This window comes from Cupressus sempervirens, chromosome 1 (genome assembly GCF_028749045.1).
Source record: "Cupressus sempervirens isolate cs-2001-9-10 chromosome 1, ASM2874904v1, whole genome shotgun sequence".
Lineage (NCBI taxonomy): Eukaryota > Viridiplantae > Streptophyta > Pinopsida > Cupressales > Cupressaceae > Cupressus > Cupressus sempervirens.
Genome location: NC_143118.1, coordinates 477,047,117 through 477,072,550, shown reverse-complemented (window position 1 = coordinate 477,072,550; position 25,434 = coordinate 477,047,117). Strand labels below are relative to the sequence as shown.

The 25,434-nt window shown below is 35.2% G+C and overlaps 1 protein-coding gene and 1 pseudogene across 7 annotated transcripts in view; one reads left to right on the top strand and one right to left on the bottom strand.

The window, feature by feature from the left end:
* Window positions 1-7,125, top strand: part of ELP6 (elongator protein 6) — a 141,858-nt gene extending 134,733 nt beyond the window's left edge. For all 6 annotated transcript variants that reach the window (XM_089828431.1, XM_089828456.1, XM_089828426.1 and 3 more), the window contains one exon: window positions 6,777-7,125. In XM_089828431.1, the coding sequence (XP_089684557.1) occupies window positions 6,777-6,917 (141 nt within the window). In that variant the 3' untranslated portion in view covers window positions 6,918-7,125. The remainder of the gene's footprint in view (window positions 1-6,776) is intronic.
* A 14,380-nt stretch (window positions 7,126-21,505) lies between these two features.
* Window positions 21,506-23,676, bottom strand: LOC149578356 (splicing factor U2af large subunit B pseudogene; annotated as a pseudogene). The gene is made up of 2 exons (XR_016364348.1): window positions 23,479-23,676; window positions 21,506-23,406 (listed from the first exon to the last, which is right to left on the bottom strand). The product of XR_016364348.1 is annotated as a splicing factor U2af large subunit B pseudogene (transcript).
* Between the last annotated feature and the right edge of the window lie 1,758 nt (window positions 23,677-25,434).

Sequence of the window (25,434 nt, the reverse complement as noted above, 5' to 3'; positions counted from 1 at the left end):
GTGTGATTGTAAAACCCCAAAATTAAAAGGCTTAGGACATCTCCTGCAGTCTACAAGCGCAGAACGCGCAATAAGGTAAACCGCATAGGTTGAGCAAAATCTTCCAACAGTTTATGCGATGAGGCAGAGGTGGCTTTACGCTAAGAGTTAATAGGGAAAAAATGCAAGTAGAGGAAATTAAGAGAAGAAAACTGGCGAACATTTCTTCTGGAAATGGCTAATGTTCAAAAGGATACCAAGAACAAATGATGAAAAACTGCTCGCGCAGAGGATCCCAAAGCCGAGGAAATAACAGAGCTGTAGTGATTTAAGAGGCAAAAGGTAAGGTTTTCAAAAACTCACATATGTGCAGACCGTTGGACTTCAGAAATTTTACATTTCAAAGAAACCCAGAACAAGTTGGCAGAACCTGTAGTTGCCCGTAAAATAAAATATATATACAGAGATATAATTATAGAACCAGATTAAAAACTGCCGCTATAATGGAAAGAAGTGGGGTTTTAAAAAAACCAGAAGACATCTAGTTTGCTACCTGTCCAAACTCTTTTCTTCTGTTAATAATGCCAAGAGCGTTCTCCCAGCCTTCTCCGCGCAATCTGACTGGTAAATGATTGAATACAAATGGAGAGATTTCTGGATGACAGAACGCTCCAGGTGCGCTCTCAGAAATTCTTGCAAGCACTGAATTTGGTAGAACGCCTAAAATGTGATGCCCTGCTTCCAGAGCACCAAAGGACAACAGAAAGTTTCCGTGGTTGCAGATGGATGCAAGATGGAGAGAGCAAACAAAACAAAATAAACAAAATAAGATCTCCACTGTCAGTGCCTGCAGATGAGGGTTTAGAAAAAATACAATTAAAACTTACGTTTTCCGTAGATTCCTCCCTGGTTTCTGCTTCTCAAACCGTTTTTTGGACAACTTTGTGCGAACTCTAAAAAATGCCCTCATCACAACAATTTTAGAAGCCATCACATCTATCTGAAATACGAATAAATGACCACTACAATAATGCATTTATTAGAAGCTTACCTGTCCGTCTCATTAATTACAAGCTTATCTGCGCTGCTTTCATTTTTTATAATTTTTAAAAAAAATTACCCTTGGCAAAATACCAAACAACCAATAGAAATTTAGATTTTAGATCAGAAAAAAAAGATTTAAAAATAATTCATATCCAAACTTTAGGAAATGATAATTTGCTGTAAATCAAACTAATAATTTAGTGCCCCAACCAAAAACAATAGTACCCTGTCTTATGCAAGGCAAGGACTAATAATTTCATGGTATCATAGCAAATTTGTTGGGAGATTAGTATTTCTATAATTCGGGTAAGGAAAAATAATTTAGAATTTCTTTATTACAGCAGTATGGTTTTTTAGGCGAAATTTATTGATGTGAAATTCAAAATTTATTTTTCACCTCAATAACTGTAGTTTGGTTTGAACCCATTTAGGGTTTATTGCCACTATTTTTTGTTTCTCTAGAAATTGTGACCAGCTTTTGGCAGTGTTCAGAATTTTTCTTACAATCGTGATTTTCGGCAGGACCCCAACACCACACGTCTTGGTTTCCAACTGCAACATCACAGTGTTTATTTTACTGAATTTTTTTTTCAGCAGCCTCACCTGCAAATTTATTTATAAGAGACTTTTTTTGTGTTTTCTCAGTTGCCACGTCATTTTATTCCTCTCAGCTCGCTTTTCTTCTTTTGAGAAAAAATGTGATTTTCGGCGGTCAACGCAAAAAAAAGGGAAGACCGCATTTTTAGTTTTTTCTTCTGCCATATGCCTTGATTTTTCACCATTCTTTTCTCCTAGCCCGCATGAGACTTTCTTTACATGATTTTGCTGCACCATGAATTTTAAAATCGCGTTTTCTTGAAATTTTAGAATCGTGATTTTCTGCACATTTTTTGCGGATTCCTGGGCAAAAGAATTTTTTTTAATTCAGAAATTCTGAGTTGAAACTCTAATAGAAAAAATGGGTTTCTGCATTTGGCTTTTTTGTCATTTTTGGAATCTGGCTTTTTAACCCATAAACTCGACTAGGATTTGTTGAAAAAAAAAATATTTTGATGATATTTTTTTTGCAGGTTAATTGAAGTTTGATTTCTTATTTCAGTGTTTTCCAACATGTTCTATTATGCAAGTTGTGCAAAGTCTGCCTTGATTTACGTGCCTCCATAGGGTTGAGTAACAATCTTTGTTTCAATGATGTCATGTTTGACTAACATTATGTTGGAGGGAAGTCAATGGTTTTATGGCCATAATTACAACACTTGGAAGCAATGCATGATTTCAGAATTTGAACATTGTTGTCATGACAAGATAGTTTGGGTAAGGAGACATGTCCTAATCAAGCTCAATCAGATTAGGGTAAATGGGATGAATGTAGTCAGGAAGCTATCATGTTGGTCAAACTTTCAATTACAGATGATCAACTCCCTCAAGTACCTTCCCACAGAACAACTCAAGAGACCTAGGACATTTAGAAGGATCTTTATGAGACCTCATATGAGGATCAAGCTTTCTTTTTGAAGAATATGTTTCTATCATTATGGATGAGAAGCTATCTTTCAAGACACATCTTACAAAAATCAAGGACATTTGTGACCAGCTCAAGGTTATGGGTCGCAAGATGGAAGAAGAAGATATGGTAGTGATTATGTTGTAAAGCTTGCTCCAATCTTACAAGCATTTCATAGAGACGAAGAATATCACTTCTACTAGCATTGGTTTGATCTTCCTTGATCCCTACAACTAGCTTCTGCAACATGATAGATGGAAGCAAGAGTTTGGAAGTCATGCATCTTACTTCTCTTCTGAACAAGTGGCTTTCCCAACATAAGCCTCAGACAAGAAAACATGTACATCTCAATTATCCCACGAGAAAGGATTAGGTGAACCTTCAACATCTTCAAAATAGAAGTGTGTTCAACACAACTATCCTCACAAGTTTGGTTGCATGAAGAAACATTGTGAGAAACATTTGGTAGTCGTAAAATCTTCACAGGAAGGATCTTAGCAAAAGGCCCCAACTACTTTGCATGAAGATGAGGAATTTGCCTCCCATGCATTATGATCATATCATCTTATGGGAGGGTTTTGACAAATGGTTCCTTAAAATATATTTGTTGGGTTTTAATAAATTTTTCCTCTAAAATTATTTGTTTCGTATTCTCTGATCTAGATTGGTTTGGTTTCGATCAATTTTTCACCTTAAAATTGTGTTTGATTTTGGTCAAATTTTCTCCTAAAAAACCGTTTCTAGTATATGTAATTCGTAAAGTTTGCGTTGGATTTTTTGTTAGGTGTTCATGTTTTAGATTGTTTACCATTCTTTTCCTAAAAAAATGATGTTTTGTAAACTTCAAATTAGTTATCTTGGAGTAAGTTTCGGGTCATCCTTTTCATCTGTAATGGTTTGGAGGGTTTGCCGATTTTTCCTTTAAATCATGATAGTTGTTTTCAATGTGTATCTTTGTTTGCATGGAAGGATGATTTTGTTATACAACACCAGGTTGTATGTTTGGTGGATGATTTTTGGTTAGAGGTTTTGCAAACTTTTAGAGGGCTAGTGGCAGAGTCAATGACATGCTCTTCTCTCTTGTTGTAGACAATTTTGAAGGGAAAACCTTGTATGTTTTTTCTAGGCTACTCTTGGTTATTGGCATTCTGTCAATCCAAGGGGGTGTAGAATTTGTGACTGCAAGACATGTATTTTCTTCTACGGTATAGTTGATAGATGACCATTGAGGGTATTAAAATGTTTTTAGTATCCTAGGTTCTTGCTATATTTAGCTCATTATTCTAGAACCTTAGTTAATAGACATTTAGGCTTCCTAATCTGATCTATTTTTAGATATTGTCTTTATTTAAGCAATCGTGCTTTTTAGTTAGCATTTCTAAAACTCTACTTAAGATTGTATATTGTTAATATAATGTAATTCCGTTTTTAATTATTTTATATTAAGAGTCTTTTAATTAATTTTTGAAAGGAGTTTTTTTTTCAAATATATGTTTTGTGCATGTTGGTTTTTATTTTATATGTTAGTTCTTTAGTGTTTTTTGTTGATGTATTTAGGCCATTAAATACCACTCCTTGCTACCATTGTAGTTATTCCTTTTGACGTGATTAACTATACAAAACATTTTGTAATGTCCCTTCTTGGGAGGATTTTTGATCTTGCCCTAAAATCAAAATAAGGAAAGTAATTTAGTTATCACCATAAATCTTGGTTTAGATGCTACAACCATGTTAGATAATATTTTGAAATATAATTCATAAGACCAACTATTTTTGTTTAGCATTAAGTATCTTAATCAACAATTATAAACACATACATAACAATAATTATAGTCCTATTTATATAAATTATGCAATAACCATTCATGGCTCCATTCCCATAATTACTCATATCTAGGGTTTGGAGATGAAATTCACGAAGTGTTCCAAGTTACTATTCATTTCAATTAAGCCCAAGAGCACACAAGATCTTATCAAGACAACTCGCCCCTTGGCCTACAAGCAAAGGAACATGTTGTGATGATTCAATCCCTTGGGGTGAATTGCTTAATTTGAGGGTACCCAAGTTATAGTGGAAAATTGTTCAACCTAATTAAGCCCAAGAGCACTCGGTGCTTGACCAAGACAACTTGCCTCTAGGCCTAGAAGTGGAGTAACATCTTGAGATGATTCAATCCTTAGGTGAGCTATTTGGTCTGAAGAAACCCATGCCTATTACCTCTCCCTAACATGTTTCTTTCCATTCCTTTATATGATTGTTTATTTCATGGGATTGGAGAGGATAACACAAACGGTGCTTGAGGCCATCCACAACTAAGCGCAAGGGCATAGAGCATCTAACCAAGACAACTTGATCCCTTGGGCCACACATGGTGGGAACATCCAACCAAGACAATCCTATTCAACTTGGAATTGGCTACTTAGAAGGAACCCTATTCAACTCTGCCAAATGCATCTCCTTCCTCACCCAAATATGATTGTTTTCTTGGGAGAATAGATAGATAGATATTAAGGATCCAAAATGATTAGCATTTCATATCATTTATGTATCAAAGACATGAAAAAATATAACTTCGACAATATCTTCACCATGCATATACTAAGCATATATCTCTTGCATAACACAAGAAAACAAGAGTGTTGTTGCTTGCAGTAAATAGAAATTTATGATATGATCAATATGTGTGCCCGATCGTAGATATCTAAGGAACTATCTACTCTTTATAAGTATTGATTGCTAATTAAAATCCTTTTCTTGATTGATGATTCAATTGTTGTTGAATGCTTGATATTTGTATGGATGATTGATTGAATTCCCTTGATTTGATGCTTTGAGGTATTGGTGTGTTATGATTAAGTAATTGAAAAGTGGCAATACAATGAATGCTAGTTTGATATATCGGTGGATAATGATTGATTGAATGTTTAATAGAGTAATGTTTGATTGTTGAATTGTATGTTTTCTTGATCCCAAGATGTGTTGGGAGATCGGTGCCTCCATCCCCTCTAGGTTGGTGCCCTTGTCCAGCATAGACCGACGGATTTGTGACATGTGCTTAACCGCCTCCCATGAATCCTTGTCTCTGGCTAATGTAACGTTCATTAAAAGCTCGATCTTTTGGTGTAACGGTAGCAGTGATTCCAACAAGTGGTATTAGAGCGTTGCGTTATGGGTTCAACTTTGTCGAGTCATGCTGAGGGGGGGATTGTTTGGAGATCAGTGCCTCCATCCCCTCTAGGTTGGTGCCTCTGTCCAACATAGACTGATTTGTGACATGTGCTTAACTGCCTCCTGTGGATCCTTGTATTTGGCTATTGTAACATTCATTGAAAGCTTGAGCTTTTGGTGTAACGGCAATAGTGATTCCAACAAGATGTAGTGATGATTGTTTGCTTGATTTCATGAGGTATTGATGATTGATGGATAAAGGATTTGTTTGGATTGATTCATGAGCAATGATTTATAAGTCTACTTCCATGATTTGTAATGAAATCTCCTTTGAACTTCATCGGTAAAAGGGTCGCCACCTTTATAAGATTTGAGCCACCTTTTTTTCATTGTTGTTTTTCAGAATAATATATGATTCCCCAAATTTATCTCCCTTGGATGTCCTCCTCGGGTGAAACCTTCTCCCCTTTATAGCTTCCAATGAGAGGAAGAGTCACCCCTCTTCATCATGTCCACCCTTTGCAATTGTCACAACCTTTCATAATTGTGCCGCTTTAAAAGAGTCGCAATCCTTGATCATTGTTTCCCTTTGAGAGAGTCACAACCCACATTTTGAAAGAGTCAATACTCCATAATTACCACTCTTTGGAAGAGTCACAACACTAACTTTTTCCTTCTGAAGAAGTATATGATTTTCTTCTCATTCCTTTTTTTCCCTTCCATTTTCTCCTCCTTCCCTACTCTTGCCTTTAAATGAAGTTCCCTTCTCCCTTTGAGGGAGTCACAATTTTTTATTGCATGCCTTTGGACCATTCATTGAACTTAACTAAATTTTAATTATGTTATATTTTAATTTTATTCTTTTATATTTTCAATTTAAATTTTATTATTAAATGCTATTTAAAAAACGGGACATTACAATTGTGTAAATGATATTAGGTGAAAAATTTCACCAATTTTCCTTACAATGTTGAAAACCGTGAAAATTAATCATACATATATTTGTTAATACCTAGAAATAGTTTATGTATTTTTCTACATCTTATTTACTAATTTGCTTCTTTTTTTCTTGTTATCTAGATCACTGTAATTCACAGGACAAGCCCAGAAGATGGAATCAACAGTGGAGAAAGAAGAAGTCTGAGGAATATGGTCAGCAATTTTCACTTTAGGATTAAAGAGAATCTAGTGCAATATTTTCCTCCGGGAAAGCAGTTTTGATAACTACATTTCAGTTTGGCCAAATTATTACTGAAACCATTTGCAATGTCTTCAATTATAATTTATCTAAAGTTTCTTTCAATATTAGAAATTATTGATCAGTGCCATGGGAATCAATCCTTGCAAAAATTATGTTTTTGTTTTAAATTTCAAATCTGATTGTCTCTTATTTTTCACCAGCTTGAGCATATAAAAAAGATTTGGACTAGTTAGGATGGTAGTGTGACCATTTTTTATGAGTTGGTAATGTTCTAAATTATTGAGTACCATATTGATTGATTAGTTTAGCAAAATTTGTAAATAGCAAGATTCAAACTGTTTCAGGACATGGTTGCTAACATGGTATTTTCCTTCACTGCATAAAACTGTGAAATATTATGTAAATTGTAATCTTTCATGTAGTGATGCATGCTTTTTCAGAAAGCTTGATAACAGTGGCACAAGCAAAGAAATACTCATCTCTTAACATTAATTATTGACCTCTCAAAGGGTAGAAACAAATCACTAAATGTTTTCTTGTTGAAATTGTAACTTGTTTGATCTTTTTAAAAATTGGATTACTTGTATATTTTGATGCGTATATTCTTAATGCAGCTACAAAGAAAATACTATCATAAGCAGTAAGTAGTAAGCATTGTTTGAAAGTTGGGATCAATAATATATGTTGTGCTATTCAAAGTTGACCTTGCCAAGGGTAGAAGCAAATCACAATAAGTTTGCTTGTTGAAGTTGTGACGCAACTTGTGTAAAGTTAACGAGTTATTCACTTTGTTAGATTAGTTGCATACTTTGATGCAAATGTTTTTTTTTTTGGCAATGACAGCAGGTTACTAGAATAAAATAAAAGCTTTCCAATTTTTTTTATTAAAAAAAGGACCTTAGATTAGTGTTTGCATTGATAATAGATGTTGTGGTCAAGCAAATGGTACTTAGGTTCTCTATTTGATGAATAAAGGACTGTCATAAATTGATTCACTTTTATACTAGAGAATTTGAATATGTTTTTGATTAAGTAAAATAGGTTTTAACGGGTGCCTGAAATCCAACAATAAACAAAAGAAACCGACATAAAGTCTGGAACACAAAGCTAATCAACAAAGAAACAACAAGCCATTGAAGGCTAGGAGAACATGACAAAATAAAACACAGTCTCTGAAAGAGCAGGCAAGCCTAGCAAACAAAAAACCAAAGGAAATTTTGAAAAGCTAGGGGAACCAATCAGGGCACCTGTTTTTGACCAGCTCAGTAGCCTTGAGCTCCAACATTTCCACTATCTCCGCTTCACTAATCAACTAAATGTCATTAGAAGAGTCTTCCCTATCCCTCTTCTTGTTCGATCCCATTCTATTGCTCAGGCACCCATCTTGGGGGTTGACATCATCTTTTGTGCCCTTGTTGTCTTCATTTCCCATGTCATCTTTGACCCCTGTGCTAACCTCCATCGCAGTATGCAGTTGTTTGTTATTATCATTTAAAACTTTGATAATATTGAAGCTCTGGTTAGCAGTGCTTGTGGGGAGAGCTTTGATAATATTATAGATTTGAGAATTTGAATATGTTGATAATGACTTGGGAATAATAATTTTTTTGTCAATTATTTGGTTACAAGTTATACTTTTGGATATGGTCTCCACACTTGTTGAAGTGAATTCTATATTTGCGAAGGTGAACTTGATGTAAGGTGAATGATTTGTTGGAAACTATTGATTGAGAAAAAAATGCCTCAATCTAATAAAGTTTTTTAAGAAATGATGTCAACTCTAGCTAAGAGCTTGTTAGACAAGGATTCGTGCTCCTTTCTTCAAGCCTCTGAGTGGGTGGATTCAATAACGCTTAACAAAGATTGAAGACAACAGGGAGTCATGTAGGCAAATGGTTGTACAACCGAATAAACACACTTAACATGACCATTTTTTCAAATTAATTAATTAATTTAAAAGTCAATGAACAACTGCTATGTGACACTTAAATTTATTAATTAATTCAAAAAGCAATCATGCCATGTGTGTTTATTTAGCTCATGTATAGCCATCTCCATCATGTAGCATGTTCCTAGTTTGTTGATGCACGATTTGATATAATCCCCTTTTTCTTGCTGCATTTTTTATTTATAAATGTGTTAACTATGTTTAGTAGATCATAGATCAATTCTAAAGGAAATTCTACACAGAGACTACTAAAATACGGTTTTCCCTTATCGTCCTAGGAAGTTTGATTCATTGGCCTATGCCGCTTGTCCTAGTTTTGTTCGAATTGGGTCTAGGTCTAGTGTTAGACAGCTTGTGTGTCCAAACAAGGTCTATGTCGATGATGACCAATTTGATCCAACCAAACCAAGTTCAAACTTGGGTTAGACCTAGGTGAATTCTATCGAACCAAGTGTGGACCCGGTCGAAAAAGTACTAACAAACTTGTTTTGATTTTGCAAATGACATTAAATTTTCACATCCAAAAAACCTAAAAAGTGGTTTTAATATGACTTATGTTGGGTTTAATGTCTCATTTGGGGTGCAAACAGATCATATGTTTTTTGAGGTGAAGCAAATAGGTGGTTGAGCAAGAGAGAGTTGGAAGATTGATTTGTGAAGTTTAATCAAGTGTGTGCGCTTCATTCCTACTCCTTTAGAAACTTATGTTGGATGAAAGAGGAGTTTTTTTTGTTTTTTTTTTTTTGCTCAATAAACAACTTAAAGCCTTGGTTTTATTAATATTTCAAATTTAATTTACAATGCTTCTTATTTTTCAAGACAAATTTACAATGCTTGGTATTTTTCAACATGTAAAGGAGGGCTTGGTACCTTAGTCCAACACATAAATAATACAAAAAATAGTGATTAAGGGGAACACATTAATGAATTACATAAGCTTTCCTTCTTTACATAGGCATATAATGAATTTGATAGAATTGGATTCGAGAAGTACTACCACCTATAACTCTTTTTCTTTACTTTTTGGCATCATTGTGCTTCCTTCTTCCTTGTGATTGGAACTTGATTATTTGCACACTATTGCTTTGGCTAAGATCATTATTAGATAATTGAACAATGAAATATTAATTGAATTACCAAAAATCACCTTGAAATAACCTGTGAAAAAACAAATTAAAGACAAAAATTTTAAGTATATCAAACTCAGATAGATCAACACTTTACTAAGTGGTGTGGTGTTTATAAATTTGGGTGGGAAATATCATCCTAAATTTGCAAGTTCATCGATTCTATAGTTACCTTCTTGAAATATGTGATTAATGGTGTTGTTGGAAAATTTCGATATTATTTTTGAGAGCATGAGATAATAGTGAGTTTAATTTCAAATTTGGGGTGGCTTCCTTTCTAATAGCAATACTGATATTGGTGAAGTCCTCTTCTATTTCTAAATTTGAGATCCCTACTTGGATACATAATTTTAGTCTTTCAACTAATGTTTCCATTTCCCCGCGATTATTAGTAGGATGATCTATAGGTTTAGCTAGAGAAGCAACTTCAACTCAATTAGGGTCATGAATACACAATCTATTCCTGCATTCTTGGGATTACCTCATGATGCCCCATCAAAGTTAAGTTTGAACTAGCCTTCCTGAGGAGGGCCCCAAACACATCCTACTCTAGCCTTGGGTTTTTCCATTGATTGGGAATTAACAAAGTGTGGCGTTTTCAACCCAATCCATTGATTTCTCATTGATTAATCCCAGTTAGACATATGTTTATCAGAATGCAATGAGTTCATTATTTTATTATTTATCAATTCAATGACGATGGTGTTTATTTTGTTAATAACTTGGGACGGTGGCATTTTCTTTTCCTTGAAAAAATCAACAGGTGTGTTCTTTCCAAATTTTCCATAGAATATTGAAGATGCTTCCTTTATAATAATTTGGTGATGCTTTAAACAAGCTCTTTATGTCTCTCAGAAGGGCAAAAATAAGGCCAAGTTTCGAACATAGTCATGTCTAATATGATTTTGCGAAAGGGCAATTGAGAAGTAAGTGATCATCAATCTCATTATCTTTTTGGCATATGGGACATCTCGTAGGTCCCTCATACCCCATTTTAGTGAAACGATCATCAGTAAGGATTTTTTGTTGGAGTGCAAACCAAGTAAAGAGTCCCACCTTAGGGAGGCATGCCTTATCAAGGCATAGATGAAGGGGTTATATGGATTTTAGTTCTAGATTGACTATTAATTAATTGGTTATAGTCATCTTTGGTGTTACGGTTACCATTATTTGATGTTGTTCATATCAAATTATCATTTTGTTTGTTAACTTTCTTCTATTTAGGATGTCCTTAAGTACAACCTTTTCTTGATTAGGAATGTCAATGCTTTCCAAGGATCTCCATTTAGGATTGTCAAAGGATGTTTCCGCAAAGGGGATGTGATAGTCTTTGAGCCTTCTTTCCCCTAGAGATTTTGAATAGTTATTTTAATTATGTCGAAATTAGCTAATCTGGCAATAGGAGGCATATCCTCCCATGAGTCTTCCCAAAATAAGGATTCTTCACCATTTTTTTATTTTCCAAGATATGAATTCTCTAATAGCATTCCTGAATTCCAACATAAAGTTCCAAAGTCAGGACTCCTTTGTGGGATTTGTCATATGAAACAGGCTTGATGGTTCTCTACTATTAAGGTATTTAAATCTTAGTATCTTGGCCCATTTTAGATCCAGATTAGAATATAACCACTAAATTAAATTGACACCAAGGGCTTTGCTTTGTTCTTTGATTTTTTTAATCCTAGCCCACCATATTTTGTTTGGACGCACAACTTGTCCTATGTTATTAGAGGTAGTTTTTCTAGTCATTAGAGCCCTGCCAAAAGAATGTTTTGCAGATTTTATCAATTTCATCCATTTTGTTAGATGGGAGGTGGTAGCAAGAATGTTGATAGATGGGTAAGGCTAATAGGACCAATTTTAACATTACAAATTTTCCCGCTAAGGTTAACCATTTAACCTTCCTTGTTTCATCTTTCTTCTTGACTTTTGCAATCGTTGGGCCCCATGCTATGGTGGATTTTGTATCTTATCAAGAGATAAACCAACGTACTTACATGAAAGTTCCCCTTTTCTAAAGTATAGTGTATTGCAAATACTTTGTTCAGTATGATGATCAATGTCGAGGAAAAAGTTTTATTATTTGGATTGGTTAATTTCTTGACCCGAGGCTATGGTATAGGTGTGGCAAATCTCCTTAATTGTTTTTCCCTCTTGGGTTGAGCTATATTCTAATAGCATAGTGTTGTCTACGAATTGTTGATGTGTGATAGGTTCCAAGTTAGATGTAAATTTTATCCCTTCTAATTCTCCATTTTCTCTAGCTTTGTTGAAGGTCTTGCCTAGGGCTTCTGCCATTATGATAAACAAAAAGGGTGATAAAGGGTATCCTTGTCTTATCCCCCTAGAGGAATCAAAGTATCCTTCTAGTGTTCCATTTAAAAGGATGAATAATTTAGGGGTGGATATTCATTCAAAGATTAGATTTATTCATTAATTTTCGAAACCAAAATTTTCCAATGTTTTGCAAAGAAATCACTAGCCAACTTTATCATATGCTCTACTTATATCAAATTTAATAAATATACTAGGGGTATCGTTATATTGGATTGAATGTATCACTTCTTGGGCGATAATGACCCCATCATAAATGGATTTGTTTTGAACAAATCATGTTTTCTCTTCACTAATAATGATGGGTAGTAGTTTTTGTATTCTATTGGCTAAAGTTTTAGATATTAGTTTATAGATGGTATTACAAAGCACAATGGAACAAAGATCGTTAAAGCTCTCAATGTTAATTATCTTATTTCGAAATCAGGACTAAGAATGTGTTGTTAATTTCTCTGAGGAGGCTCTTAGAGTTTCTAACACCTTCTAAGGCAATTGTGACCACATCACCTAAGAAGTACCAACACTTTTGGAAGAAAATGGTAGGCAACCCATTAGGTTTTGGTACCCTATCTAGTTGCATTTGTTTTAAAATTGATTCAATTTCCTCCTTTGTGAATTTTGCTTTGAGTATCTTATTATGATCTTGATTGATGATCTTGTGGATATTGTTGAGTAAGGATTCTTGTAGATTTCAACTTATGAAAGTTCATAAGTATTTAAGACATTTTGGAAGTAAGTTACTGCCTCTTTAGCAATTGCCTTGGGTTCTTCTACTAGCTCACCATCAACATTAATAATTTTTGAGATTTTGTTGTTATTTTTTCTTGCTTTCGTATTGTTGTGAAATAATTTTGTACTTTTATCCCCTACTTCTAGCCATGTTTCTCGCAACTTTTGTCTCCAAAATATTTCTTTAGCCAGAATTTCCTCAAGTTCTATTTTGAGGGCTTTTTTTTTTTGAAATATTTTGAGGTTCATACGGTGCTCTATGACAGGTTTGTTAAGCTTCTCCAATTCTTATTCTACTTTCTCTTTTGATTAAGAGATGTTGCCAAACCATTCTTCATTCCATATGATTAGTTTATTTATTATTTATTTTAAGTTTATTAACTAAGCAAAATAATTTTGAGCCCTAACTTTGATTTTATTCCATTATTGTTCAATCAAAGCTAGAAGGTTTTTGCCCTTCAACCACATTTGTTAGAATTTGAAGGGGCAACCTTGTGGTCTGGGATCATCAAATATATTAAGTTGATTCAGAAAGTGATCTGATTTGGAAAATGGAATAAGCTTAGCTTTGAGGGAGAAAGGGAATTTTGCCCAATTACCACAAAAGAGGAATCCTATTTTTTAACAACATTATCGTGGCCTTGTTTTTTATTTGTCCAAGTGAAGATACCTTCCTTAGTTTTGATGTCCATTAGATGATTCTTATTTATCCAAGATCTAAGGTCATCTATAGTTTTTGTGCATTTGCAATTACGACCTTTTTTCTCATTTGGATTAAGAATAGTGTTAAAGTTTCCCCCTATGCAGATGGTTTGGTTGGAATGAGAATCTAGGAATGTGCTTAACACACTCCACACCATTCTTTTATCTAACCATTGGGTGGGTCCATATACATTTATGATATTGAAAGTTAAGTTAGACTTTAAGCTTTTAATCTTAACTACAATCCAATGTTTATTAGATCTTAATAGTGTATAGGAGACCTTCCTTGGGTCGGTTAAAATGGCAATTCTCCCAAGGCTCCTTCTACATGAACCCTAAATATTTCTCACAATTCTAACTTTCTTTTGAAATTTACAAATTCATTACAACTAAGTTTGGTTTCATGTATTAATTTTATGACCGGTTTGAATTTATTAATAAAACATTTTATGATATGTTGTTTGTTAGAGGCATTGTTGCCCTAACATTCCATAGAAGGACTTTCATTGATCCTTAGGAGGTAAGTTTTTCTTCTTCTTTTTTCAAGTTTTCAAAAAATCTCTTTAATTATTCATAAGGTCTACCTTTTTTTTCTTTTACTTGTTTTCTTTGAACGTGCTATAAAATTTATGGTTGTAGGAACTATAATGGCATCTACCTCTTCCTTCATAGGTGATAATGAATAACAAATAATAGATCCAAATCCTATTTCTCCATTGTAGAAGTATGTTGATATTATAAGACCCTTTTGAGGAGGTGGGAGAATGTGTTGGAAATGCTAGGTTCGTGATGTAGAAGGGAATAATTCATATTATTAGGTTGTAGGCCATTTGTGTGGATTTGTTGGAAAATGAAACCAAGAGGTTCCCTAGAAGAAAAGATGGTCTTATACCAAATGAAATAGTACCAAAATATATTACGGAACGTGAAGAAGCAAAAGAGAGATGTGCGTAGATAAAATTTGACCACTAAAAACAATCAAAGAGAATGCAACCTCCATCTTCAAATATTTAAATAGAAGACCACTCTTTTACACTACAATAGTTGAGCTTGAAAATGACACTCAAATGCAAAACACCCATGCAAAATAAAGGGACCTTTGAAAACTTCATTTCAAAATGAGATTGGGACAATACTTACCAATGAGATGATTGTGTAGTATTTTAATTGAACAAAAAAAATTAAATTAGTATTATACATTTTTAATTTTTATAATTTGATTGTATGTGTATTTGTTCTTAAAGTTTGTCTCTATGTAATTATATATTTTTGCTCTAATTTCTATTGCAGCTTTCTTAGCGCTATTTTGCATCTCAATCACCTTGAGATTACTAATGAAAATGAAAGTGACACAATAATTAGTCTATATGAAGGCAAAGTAGTACTAAGAGGGAAACAAAAATTAAGTAAAGGATACTAGATGGCTCATGGTGGGAATGTGTATGGTGTCTCACTGACTTCATATGAGCTTGATTCGCTACACTATGAATAGATCTTGCATTGGAAATGTGTGTTATGGCATTGACACAATTTTATTCTTGCATTCTCTCATCCGGATGATGGATCATCGAGTGTGATCTAAAACGTTGATGCTAAAAAATATATGCACAATCAAATCTAGAAACAAAAACTATATTAACTCAATGTTTGAGAAGATAAAGAAAATCATAAATGTAAAAGACAAAGATTCCGTGGAAACCTTCAAACAATTGCCAACGACTATTGTAAAAAGAAGAAACAAGATGCCCACTCATCTACATCTTGCCTATGCATTGACACCAAAATGCTATAGCAAACAATATCTTGATATGTTGATTAGGCTTCTGCCATATAGAGATTTAGAAGGGTTTAATGGATACAAAGCAATGTTCCTTACTCATTCCTATTAATGATATGCAAGATTTGATTACAAATGAGCTCATAGAGTTTGTCAATGCAAGAGGTCTAAATAATATAGCTCTTTGCCATAGGTTTAAGGACGCTCATAGTCAATAGTCCGTCTATGGCTACCAATTCCAATTGTTGCTGCCCCTCACAATCAATATTCATCACAAGTAAGTTTCATTCAAGATTATTATTCACTTTGCTTTCATAGGTTGCTAGTAAATTTATAACTTTAATTACTTATTTTTAATTGTTTATTTGTCTTGTCTTTATAGGTTGCTAATTCATTTGCATCAAAAACAAATGGGAGCACATATTCTTTCATCCATTCAATAAAGCGCTATAGGTTGCAATCAAAGAGAGCAGAGAACATACTATATGTGCATTCCAACTTGCAACTCCTTTCACACAAGCAAAATGAATACAAAGGGCAGTCTCCTTTGAAATGAACTTCATGTGGTTTATCTGCCCATTTCCATAGCACATACATTTAGGCCATGATTGTGTACAAGAAAACAAATTGTTAGGATCATCCTTAGACTCTTCCACTTTGCTTGGTTTAATAGGCAGTACCTTTTATGGAGATGAAGTTCTGAAAGGGATTCTTATGTTGCTCTATCTATTGGAATGTTGAAGTAGAATTTGCCCGTCCCACCAATTTCTCCAACTTCAAAACTCTCTTGATAGCATCCTGAAAAGTTACTGGATCAAAAGCCTTAACCAAACCTTTCAGCGGTTTGGGGAGTCGCTTTACCAATAAAACACAAAGATTCTACTTTGCTACATCCGGAGCCATGATTGATATTCATTGATATTTCATAACATAATCGTCCACAATATCCTACCATCTTAATTACAGTAACTCGAAATAGATCTCAAGGTCTTTCCTGTCAAACCTGTCTGAACGTGTAAAATCAACATGGATAATCAATAAGCTTGTGCCATTGTGAAAGAAATCCTTCATGTCAGTATTCCTAGGCTATAGCTTCAAATAAAAGATACCAAATTTGATGGTTGCTTCTTCCAAGTCTTTCCTGTCAAACCCGTCTGAACGTGTAAAATCAACATGGATAATCAATAAGCTTGTGCCCTTGTGAAAGCAATCCTTCATGTCAGTATTCTTAGGCATAGCTTCAAATAAAAGATATCAAATTTGATGGGTGCTTCTTCCAACACAGGGCTAAGTGAAATATAAGTATCTCAACCTCTACTACAGATATCATGGGGCTGTTGTGTAGGTCCTCTATCTATTTTTGGCTCTGAGTAAATTTACTCAACCTCTACTACAGATCTCCATGGGGCTGTTGTGTAGGTCTTCTATCTATTCTTGGCTCATTACATGATCAAAAAAATGCAATAGTTTGGAAATGATTTTTCCTCATCTAGATCAAAACCCATATACTCATTCATGCAAGCATTTGATGTCACGTGTTGCTAGATTTTGTTGTTCAAGTGGGGCCTTTACTGTAGGTTTAAAGTAGGTTGCAATGGCCTAGCTGGTGGTCCAACTGTAACATTATTGTACTTGTGTGATTGGATTAACCATTTTGATTTGAATTGCCCCCTTCACCTATGACATTAAGCATTGGCTTGGTATAACTCAAAATGGCATTCATAGTTGCAGTTGTTACAACTTGTCTTAAAACGAGTTTCTTTGCTCCTGGGCAAAAGCATCAAATTTATCCTCCTTAATTGCCATGTCTCTTATCTTGACCTCCTATTTCAACACTTGCTTATTGTTGTGCTACTTCCAATTTTCTTCTTTCTTTCTTTGAAGCTGTGAGATCTTTTCGAAATAGCTACACTCATTGAATGAATCTGAAGCTGGCAGGAATATGCATTATGTTTTGATGTCCCTGTTATTGCTTCTGAAACTTGTTGTCACTGTTTTCTGATCTTAGAAAATAAAATAAAATTGTACATGTGATTTGAACTAGGTAATCAATGCTACTTAAAATTCTGATTGGAAATTACTTTAAAGACCAGCAGAAAGCTGGAAATGCTTATTAAATTGCATAATACAATAAATTACATATCTGAATCATACAGGGCCAAAAACATCAAAACATAGTGCTGTTTTATGACTGATTATCCTAGCAGTATAGCATTTTTATAACCAATACTGTGGGCAATATACTTGATCTTTAGATTTTCACAGTCCATGCTAATGAAATTAAACTTTCAGATATACTTGATTACAAATTACAATGTTACCATATAAGAGTGCAAATACGGTTCAGCATTGAAAAACTGATTCCACTCACAAGCCCTATTTGTATGGCTGATCCAATTAACAAGAAACCTTTTCTGACCTCCAAGGATTTAAATGTTAGCTGTTTGAAAGGCTATAGCATATACAATCATTGAAGATACTAGGTGATGAATGGTTACTGTGAAAACAGCAAGCAAACCTTTGTCAAACCTCCCCAAATGCTGGTGCCCCCCACACCTGGTGAAAAATACACCTCCAAATGTAACCAAAAAGACTACATCCACTCTAGAATAATTGCTGCAAATAAAGTTTCAAGACTCAGACCCGACTCTGACTCGGCAGGGGCATTTCGACTTGTGACCTAGCTTGGACTCAGTCGTGACTTAGCAAGCCAGGGTATGTTATTAGAAATACTTTACAGAAATATAAGATATTTGATGGCTTGGCGGGTCAAGGTCATAAGTCATTTTGACCTGGCAGGGGTGGCTTGGCTCGCCAACCCGGGTGACTCATTGCGAGTCACATTACTATGACTGCCTATGTTCCCCGGAGACGTGTACCCGACCTAAAACCAGGAGTTTTGGAAACGGGGACGGGTATGGGACGTCCCCCAGCCGTCCCCAAAAAGGCAAATTAGCAAGGGACGTCCCCGAAACTTGGGGACAGTTGGGAAAAAAGGGGGGCGGCTGGCCGTCCCCAGTACGGAAAAGGAATGTCTAAACGTCCCCCAACCGTACCGGGTACAGCCAGCCATCCCCAAATGTTATTTTTATTAAAAAAAAAATTTTTTTTTTTTTTTACTAACAAAAAATTTATGCAAAAAAATTAAAAAGTGAATATTTAAAAATAAATAAAAATTAAGACTCCTTACTAGGTCGCCAAGGTGGGCCCCACACCTCCAAATGCGGTAGAGGCAGAATAGGAGCAGCAGTCTATTTCATTTTTCTATGTTATGTTTTTTTATGTTGAACATGAACATGATTATGATACATTGATACTTATTATTTATAGCAGCGCTCTCGCCTTTGAGCGTATAGCTCTACTAAGCATATTTAGATTTAGATTTTCAGATTTATCATGTTTATCATTATGATATTGTTCACTGATATTGATATGCATTTTAACAATTGAGTACTGAAATCGGATATTATTTCCTAGATGGCATTCAAATGTTGTATGTTATGATTCTATAATGTTTAAATGACATGCTTTGTGCTTAGTTTCATTGAATGTCATGTATATTTGCAAATTTCAATGTATGTTTTAAAATTTTCCTATATATATATATAGCCATCCTTGTTTACGTCCCCACCCCCATCCTCAAAATCGCCAAAAAAATTTGCCGTCCCAAAAACCCGTCCCACCATCCCCATACCGGAAACTCGGGGGAACATAGATGACTGCAAATGATGTGTGGTTGTCTCATGACCAAAGCTCCAGGAAATAGGTGGTATTCAGTACTATAATACAGAAATGGTGGGCAAATCAGCAAACTAGGGTTTGTGACAATAGACCTCAGAATGGCACTTCAAATCTGGTACAAGGTGATCAACCACAACTATGTTAAAAATTGCAAGTTGATGAACACAATGACTTTGTAGTTGATGGATATATTTGAATGCAAATGAGAACCTGGTGCCCCTAAAGGATTTCAAATTCCAAAGATCCTAGTCAAATTACATGCAAAACATTATCTTGAACCTAAAAATAGAACAAACTTGGAATCGACTAAACATAGGAACCCTACAAGTCTTTGCAAATGCTAAAAATTGAGGATTTTCATATTCACCTTGGGAAAGAAAGCCAACCAAGTTTTCGTCCCTTTGAATCAAAATTAACAGCCAACTTGATTTTGTCTTGGATTGCCCACTCAAACTTGAAAAGAAAATTGCCAAAAATGAAATTCCCTGATCAAAATGAAGCCAGGCTCCTCTTAAATATCCTTTCCAATTTGGCCCCATGAATCCTATTTCTGGCTAATATTTATTTACTTATTTTTAATTTAACAAGTGCCCGAAGACACTTCTTAATTTTTTATTAATATAGATAATTTGGGAAAGGGACTGACAAGGTGGTGAAATCTGCTTTGAAGTTGATTTTCCCGTAGATATTGTTAGTTTGCTTCTGCCATTATTAGAAGCTCAACTAAGTTCGTAGACTACTCTGTATCAAAATGAGAATTTCACAGTCAAATGACTGTACATTTTCAGTTCTTGCCCATCTCCACCAATATCTAATCTGGGAGCTCGGTCCTTCTACAAGCCCCACACAACATGGTTTCTAGTAGAGTAAGTGTCCCTGCTTGCTTTGTAAACTCAGAAGCCATAATATATTCCTCAATCGTGTTAGCTATCCAGTAAAGTTAGGATTCTGCAAATATCCCGCAGGGAGGAGGGGCATTCATCTTACCCACACTGGGCCTGTGCTGAGAGATAGTATGTAGGTTTGAAGGCTATGATTTCATAATAAACTAAACTAAATTCATGAAATCCCATGAAATACTCTTTTATATCATCAAAATATCAATAAGGTCTGATGGCATCCTGTTTTCCTCAATTCAAATTCACTGATTAATAGGTCTATAGCAGGCTCTCATGAACTGCAAATTAGTGCTTCCTCCCCCGCCCTGACCTATTCTCCATCTCATCCATTGTGAAGTACAGGCTAAGGGAAGCAAACAGTCTCATATACTAAGCAATTTTTGTGCTGCAACGTTTGGTGTCCTTATGATCTTCTGGTCATGCTGTGACTTTTTATTAGTTTTTACATATGGCAAGCAATTCTTGTGCTGTAAAGATTGGTTCATGGTCTTGTGGTCACGCTGGGACTGAGCTTTTATCATAGTCAGCAGGAGATGGGGCACTTGGTGACTGGTTCCAGTACCAGTATGGCTAGCTTTTGCAAATAGAAGATGAGCGTATGTGGAGATGGCATTTATTAAATATATTATATAATTCAATAAAATTTCATGGCATAGAAATTTGCACATGAGAATAGTAAATCAGTCATACAAGTACAGTAAATAGTAAAGGCAACTTCACTTTAGACTATTACAATAACAGAAAGCCAGTCAATCAGCTGTTTAAACCCCTCTGAAAAAGTCTATTCTATCAGCATATCTGATCACTATAACTTTGCATGAATTTTTGTATCACCACAAAACATTATCCAAACTTATTTTATATTTGCTTTCCTTATTTTTTGCATTTAAAGCCAGTTTGCCCTAAGTTCTGTCAGGACCAGTTTCTGGTTGGGAGACCCTAGACATCATGAGACGGCAACAAAATGAACCTTGTGCATTGGGAAATTTCTGGAGACATCTCTAGTGTCTCCAAGAACCATGCTTTTAACCGAAGTCCTGAGAAGTCTTTGGAGACTGCAGATTTAAAGTTTGCAAGGTGTACATTTGTGGTGAAAGTCGTAGTCTTCTCTAATGTTGAACAAAGCTGGTCTTTGTGGTAAATTTGAGACATAACTGACTTCTAGTGCAAAGAGAAGAAGCGAGAGCATTGAAGGATCCAAGTCAAACAGTTTGCAATATCTTCTCAGATAACAAAAGAAGCCCTACTCGGAAAATGCTATAACCGATGATTCTAAAGTTAGCACTTTTACTGTTTCTTGATTTGATTGTGGAAATCTAACAGCATGCATCAAAAGCTGTTTGGCATACAGTTTAAACAAAAAATCTAGTATGTTTTACTCTTGAGCCTTCTCTTTTACACCGACAATGATAACTTCAAAAATTTACCAAGAATTGTAAGACAGTATAGCATACAATCCGGCTACGGATTATTGAAATCTGATAAAACTTCTCTCGAAAACATTCTCATTAAATCTATCATATACAAAGTGAAAATAACATTCTGAACTATGATCAATATTTTGACAAAAATGATATTTAATTCCTTTCTCATTAATCATACTCGCCCCTTGAAAATTTGTCTTCTGGATAATATACTGCCACGACAATATTGCCACCAAACTTCCTTCCATTCAGGGAAGCTTTTGCTTTAGCAGAAGCATCAGTATTCGAGTATTCCACAAAGACCTTCCCTACACCCGGAGTTAATTGACCACTTGGATCAGGCCGCGGAATTACAAGATTAACTACTTCTCCATGTTTTCCGCATTCTTCTCTCATATCTTCCATTATTTCCTCATATTCAACGTCATCCGTCAGCTCATGTGGCGACACAACCTGTGTCAAGCAAACAACTTTTGTGGGTACTTCAGGATGTCCAAAAGCTCCAACTTGAAGTACAGCCTTCTGTAAAGCTATTTGTTGTTGAACCTGGGTGAAGAAATTCTCTTGGTCTGGTTTTTGTTGCCCACTGCCGACCGTAGCCCGACGAACAGTCAAAGTTTTATCCCCCATTTTAAGCCCATTCAGGGCGGCGCATGCAATATCTGTCATGGCTGGATCCTGATAGACGCAAAACGCGTAGCCTTTTGAATTACCAGTATCTTTATCTTTGACAAGATCAAATCCTCGAAGTGGCCCAAAAGATTCCAACAGCTCCCTTATCTGCGGTTCTGTGAAGTAATATGGCAGGCCCCCGACAAAAATGCGATCAGGACCTTCCGCTCCCCCAACAGTACCTGGTGTCAGACCGACAGCAGCTAGGTTAAGGTGAGGGCTGGGTTGGCTTGGACCCAATGCTGCTGCCAAGGAGGGATTGTAGTCGCTTGGCCTCCTCACGCGCACAGTAACATTCTCAAACATGATGCCATCCAGGGACATAGCATTGCTGGCTTCTTCAACTGTGCGCATCTCCACAAAAGCAAACTTCTTCTCGTGGTTAATATACACATTTACAACAGCGTCACCTGGCCCTGCAGTATTTCCTCCTATGGCAGCCATAACCCAGCTGAAAAACGTAGCAATGGTCTGCTCATTGGCAGTTGGAGGAAGCCCGCCTACGTATACGCGTCTCGCATGCCGCGTGGCCTGCTGTGTAATTGCTTGTACATTCATTAAAGGCAGACTGCCAAACTGGGTGTTCGCAGCCGGAAACATGTTAGGAAACATCCCCGGAACAGGCTGTGGAATTCCAGGAGCTTGAACTGGCAAAGCCGCCCCAGTCATCATGGCTGCAGCACCAGGGGGTGCGATGTCAAAACCACTCGTTCTTTTGCTTTTGGAACGTGACCGTGAGCGGGATCGGGACCTGGATCGATGTCTGGACTTCCCCCTAGACCGAGAACGCGATCTGCGTCTGTGCCTCCGTTCTCTATCGCGGTCATGGTCGCGATGCCTTTCGTAATCACGACTCTTATGACGCTCACGATCTTCCGTTCGCCCTCTGCCCCTGCCTTCCCTCTCACCATGGTCCCTGTGCCGATCCCTGTCCCTGTCCCTGTCCCTGTCTCTCTCCCGGTCTTTCTCTTTGCTTTTTGCCCTCTCTCTTTCTGAATCGCGCGAGGAATGCTGGCGCCGACTGTTTTCCTCTTCGAAAACATCATAAGGCGAGTCTTGTTTGGGATAATCACTGTAATTCTCACCATTTCTGGCATAACTCTCGTCGAACTCGGACATTTCTTCTGTCGATTTCTCTTGGCCGCTTCACTTCTTACTGTAAAAAAAGGCGATGCTGCAGAGAAGAGACGAATTGATATCAAGATATATACAGGTAATGCATGCGTACCTGTGATGTCGCCTTCGAGCAAAACCCTAGATCTGAGAAGTTGCCTTCCTGGAAAACCCTAGATCGGAATAGGCTTTGATCAAACCCTGAACTGAGAAGTGGCCTTTGATTAAAAAACCCTAGGCCATCAGGATTACAAAATATAGCCAGACGGTCTGGCGGTCGTTCCTACCTGCATTACTCTCTCTTTTTTAAAGTAGGACAAGTGTTGGCCAAGCCAGTTTTAATAAGAACCCGAGTTGTATGAGTTTTCTTTATAAAAATTATTCATTAGACATTCATTACATGATTGTTAAAAAATTATTATTGGATTCGTAAATTCACCAATCAAATTTTATGTTAGAATTTTAGATTTTTGTTTGTCTATTATTTATTACAAGGTTTGAAACAAGAAAAAGATCATTTTGTAAAGTACCAATTGATTGTGTTTAATTAATTAATGTTATTAGAGCTTAGGATTTTTTTTTGTTTATATAAAAAGTAAAGTCACATGATTAAGACAATAAATGTAGTTATATTCTAATAAAGATGACATTCGGTAAATGAGTGCAATATGCATTCAAACAAATATTTGAAAATATTTTTCCTTTTCATAAATATTTGAGTGTCTTTAATATTTAAAAAAATTATAAGCTTACTTTTAATAAACAAATCAAAATTATCTAAATGAAATTATATTGGAAAACATAAAAAATTTTAAAATTAATTATCAATTTTGGTCTTCACAAAGATGCAAATTTATTTTGGAATATGTTGTCTTCTAACATCCTTTGGCAGATTTGGAAGTGCAGGAACGAGGAAAGGTATCAAGGTAACCATATAGTGCTTCCTGAGTTTTTTTGGAAACTCACACATTTTAAAATATTTATGCAGGTCCATATGACTATGATGATAGAAAAAGATAAGTTGAGAAGATTCCTTAAGGATGGGCATGCCACTTTTTTCTTCTATGAGCTAAAGCATGAGTACGAGTGGAGGAGAACCATTGATGACCTTCAAATATTTGAACAAACTTGCAAAAGGCTGAACCAAGAAATTAGGAAGAACGTTAAGCTCGGGGAAGAAGAGCTTTTTATGTTGACTTAGATCCAGGAGTGAAAGAACATAGTTTGGATGGAGGGCCCTCTTGGGTGGATTGTTTGGGTTGATACATATTACGATGTCTTACATTAGATGATCCATGCCTCCTTCTCTTATGTTGTCTTGTTGTTTATAAGATACTTTGAGTTTGTGGTGAGGTTGGGCCTCTCTTTTTTATACTCTCGGAGGATTCTTTTTGTTTTTGATCTACCTATACATAATATAAATTTAAAAAACTTTCAAACTAATTTATAAAATATTTTTTATTTGTACTTTAAAATAATTAATAAAAAAATTCTAACATAGATCTTTATCTTAATGACTAAGGTTGGTTATTATACAATCTAAAGATTAAAAAATAAATCAAACTTCAAATGTCTATATCCAATTTCAAAGTTATAAACAATTATAGAAATATGAACATTAAATTTTATTTCAAAAATAAAAAATCAATTCATCTATTCGTAATGAAATTTATTTAACAAGTAAGATGTTTTTTATAACATTTATTTTGACAATATTTTTTATTTTCAATTGTTAAATAGATTTCAATGATAAAATTGAATAATTCATTGATTTAATTTAAATGCTTTCTTTTTATTTAAATATTTCTTAAATGACATATATATTAATATTTTTTTAATTCTCACTTACCTCTCTTTTCATACACCATCTCCTTTATTTCCATTTTCATCTATAAATTTATACTTTGCTTTCTTTTTTGGTAGGAACTTTGATGCATGTCTCTTGTTTAGAAGAGGAGTTGTTTAATTTTATTATTATTTTTGGATAATCTTTCGAAGTTTAGTTTGGTGTATTATTATTTGTTGAGGTTATCTTTATTATGTGTTAAGACTCAAACTTAAGATCTTCAAG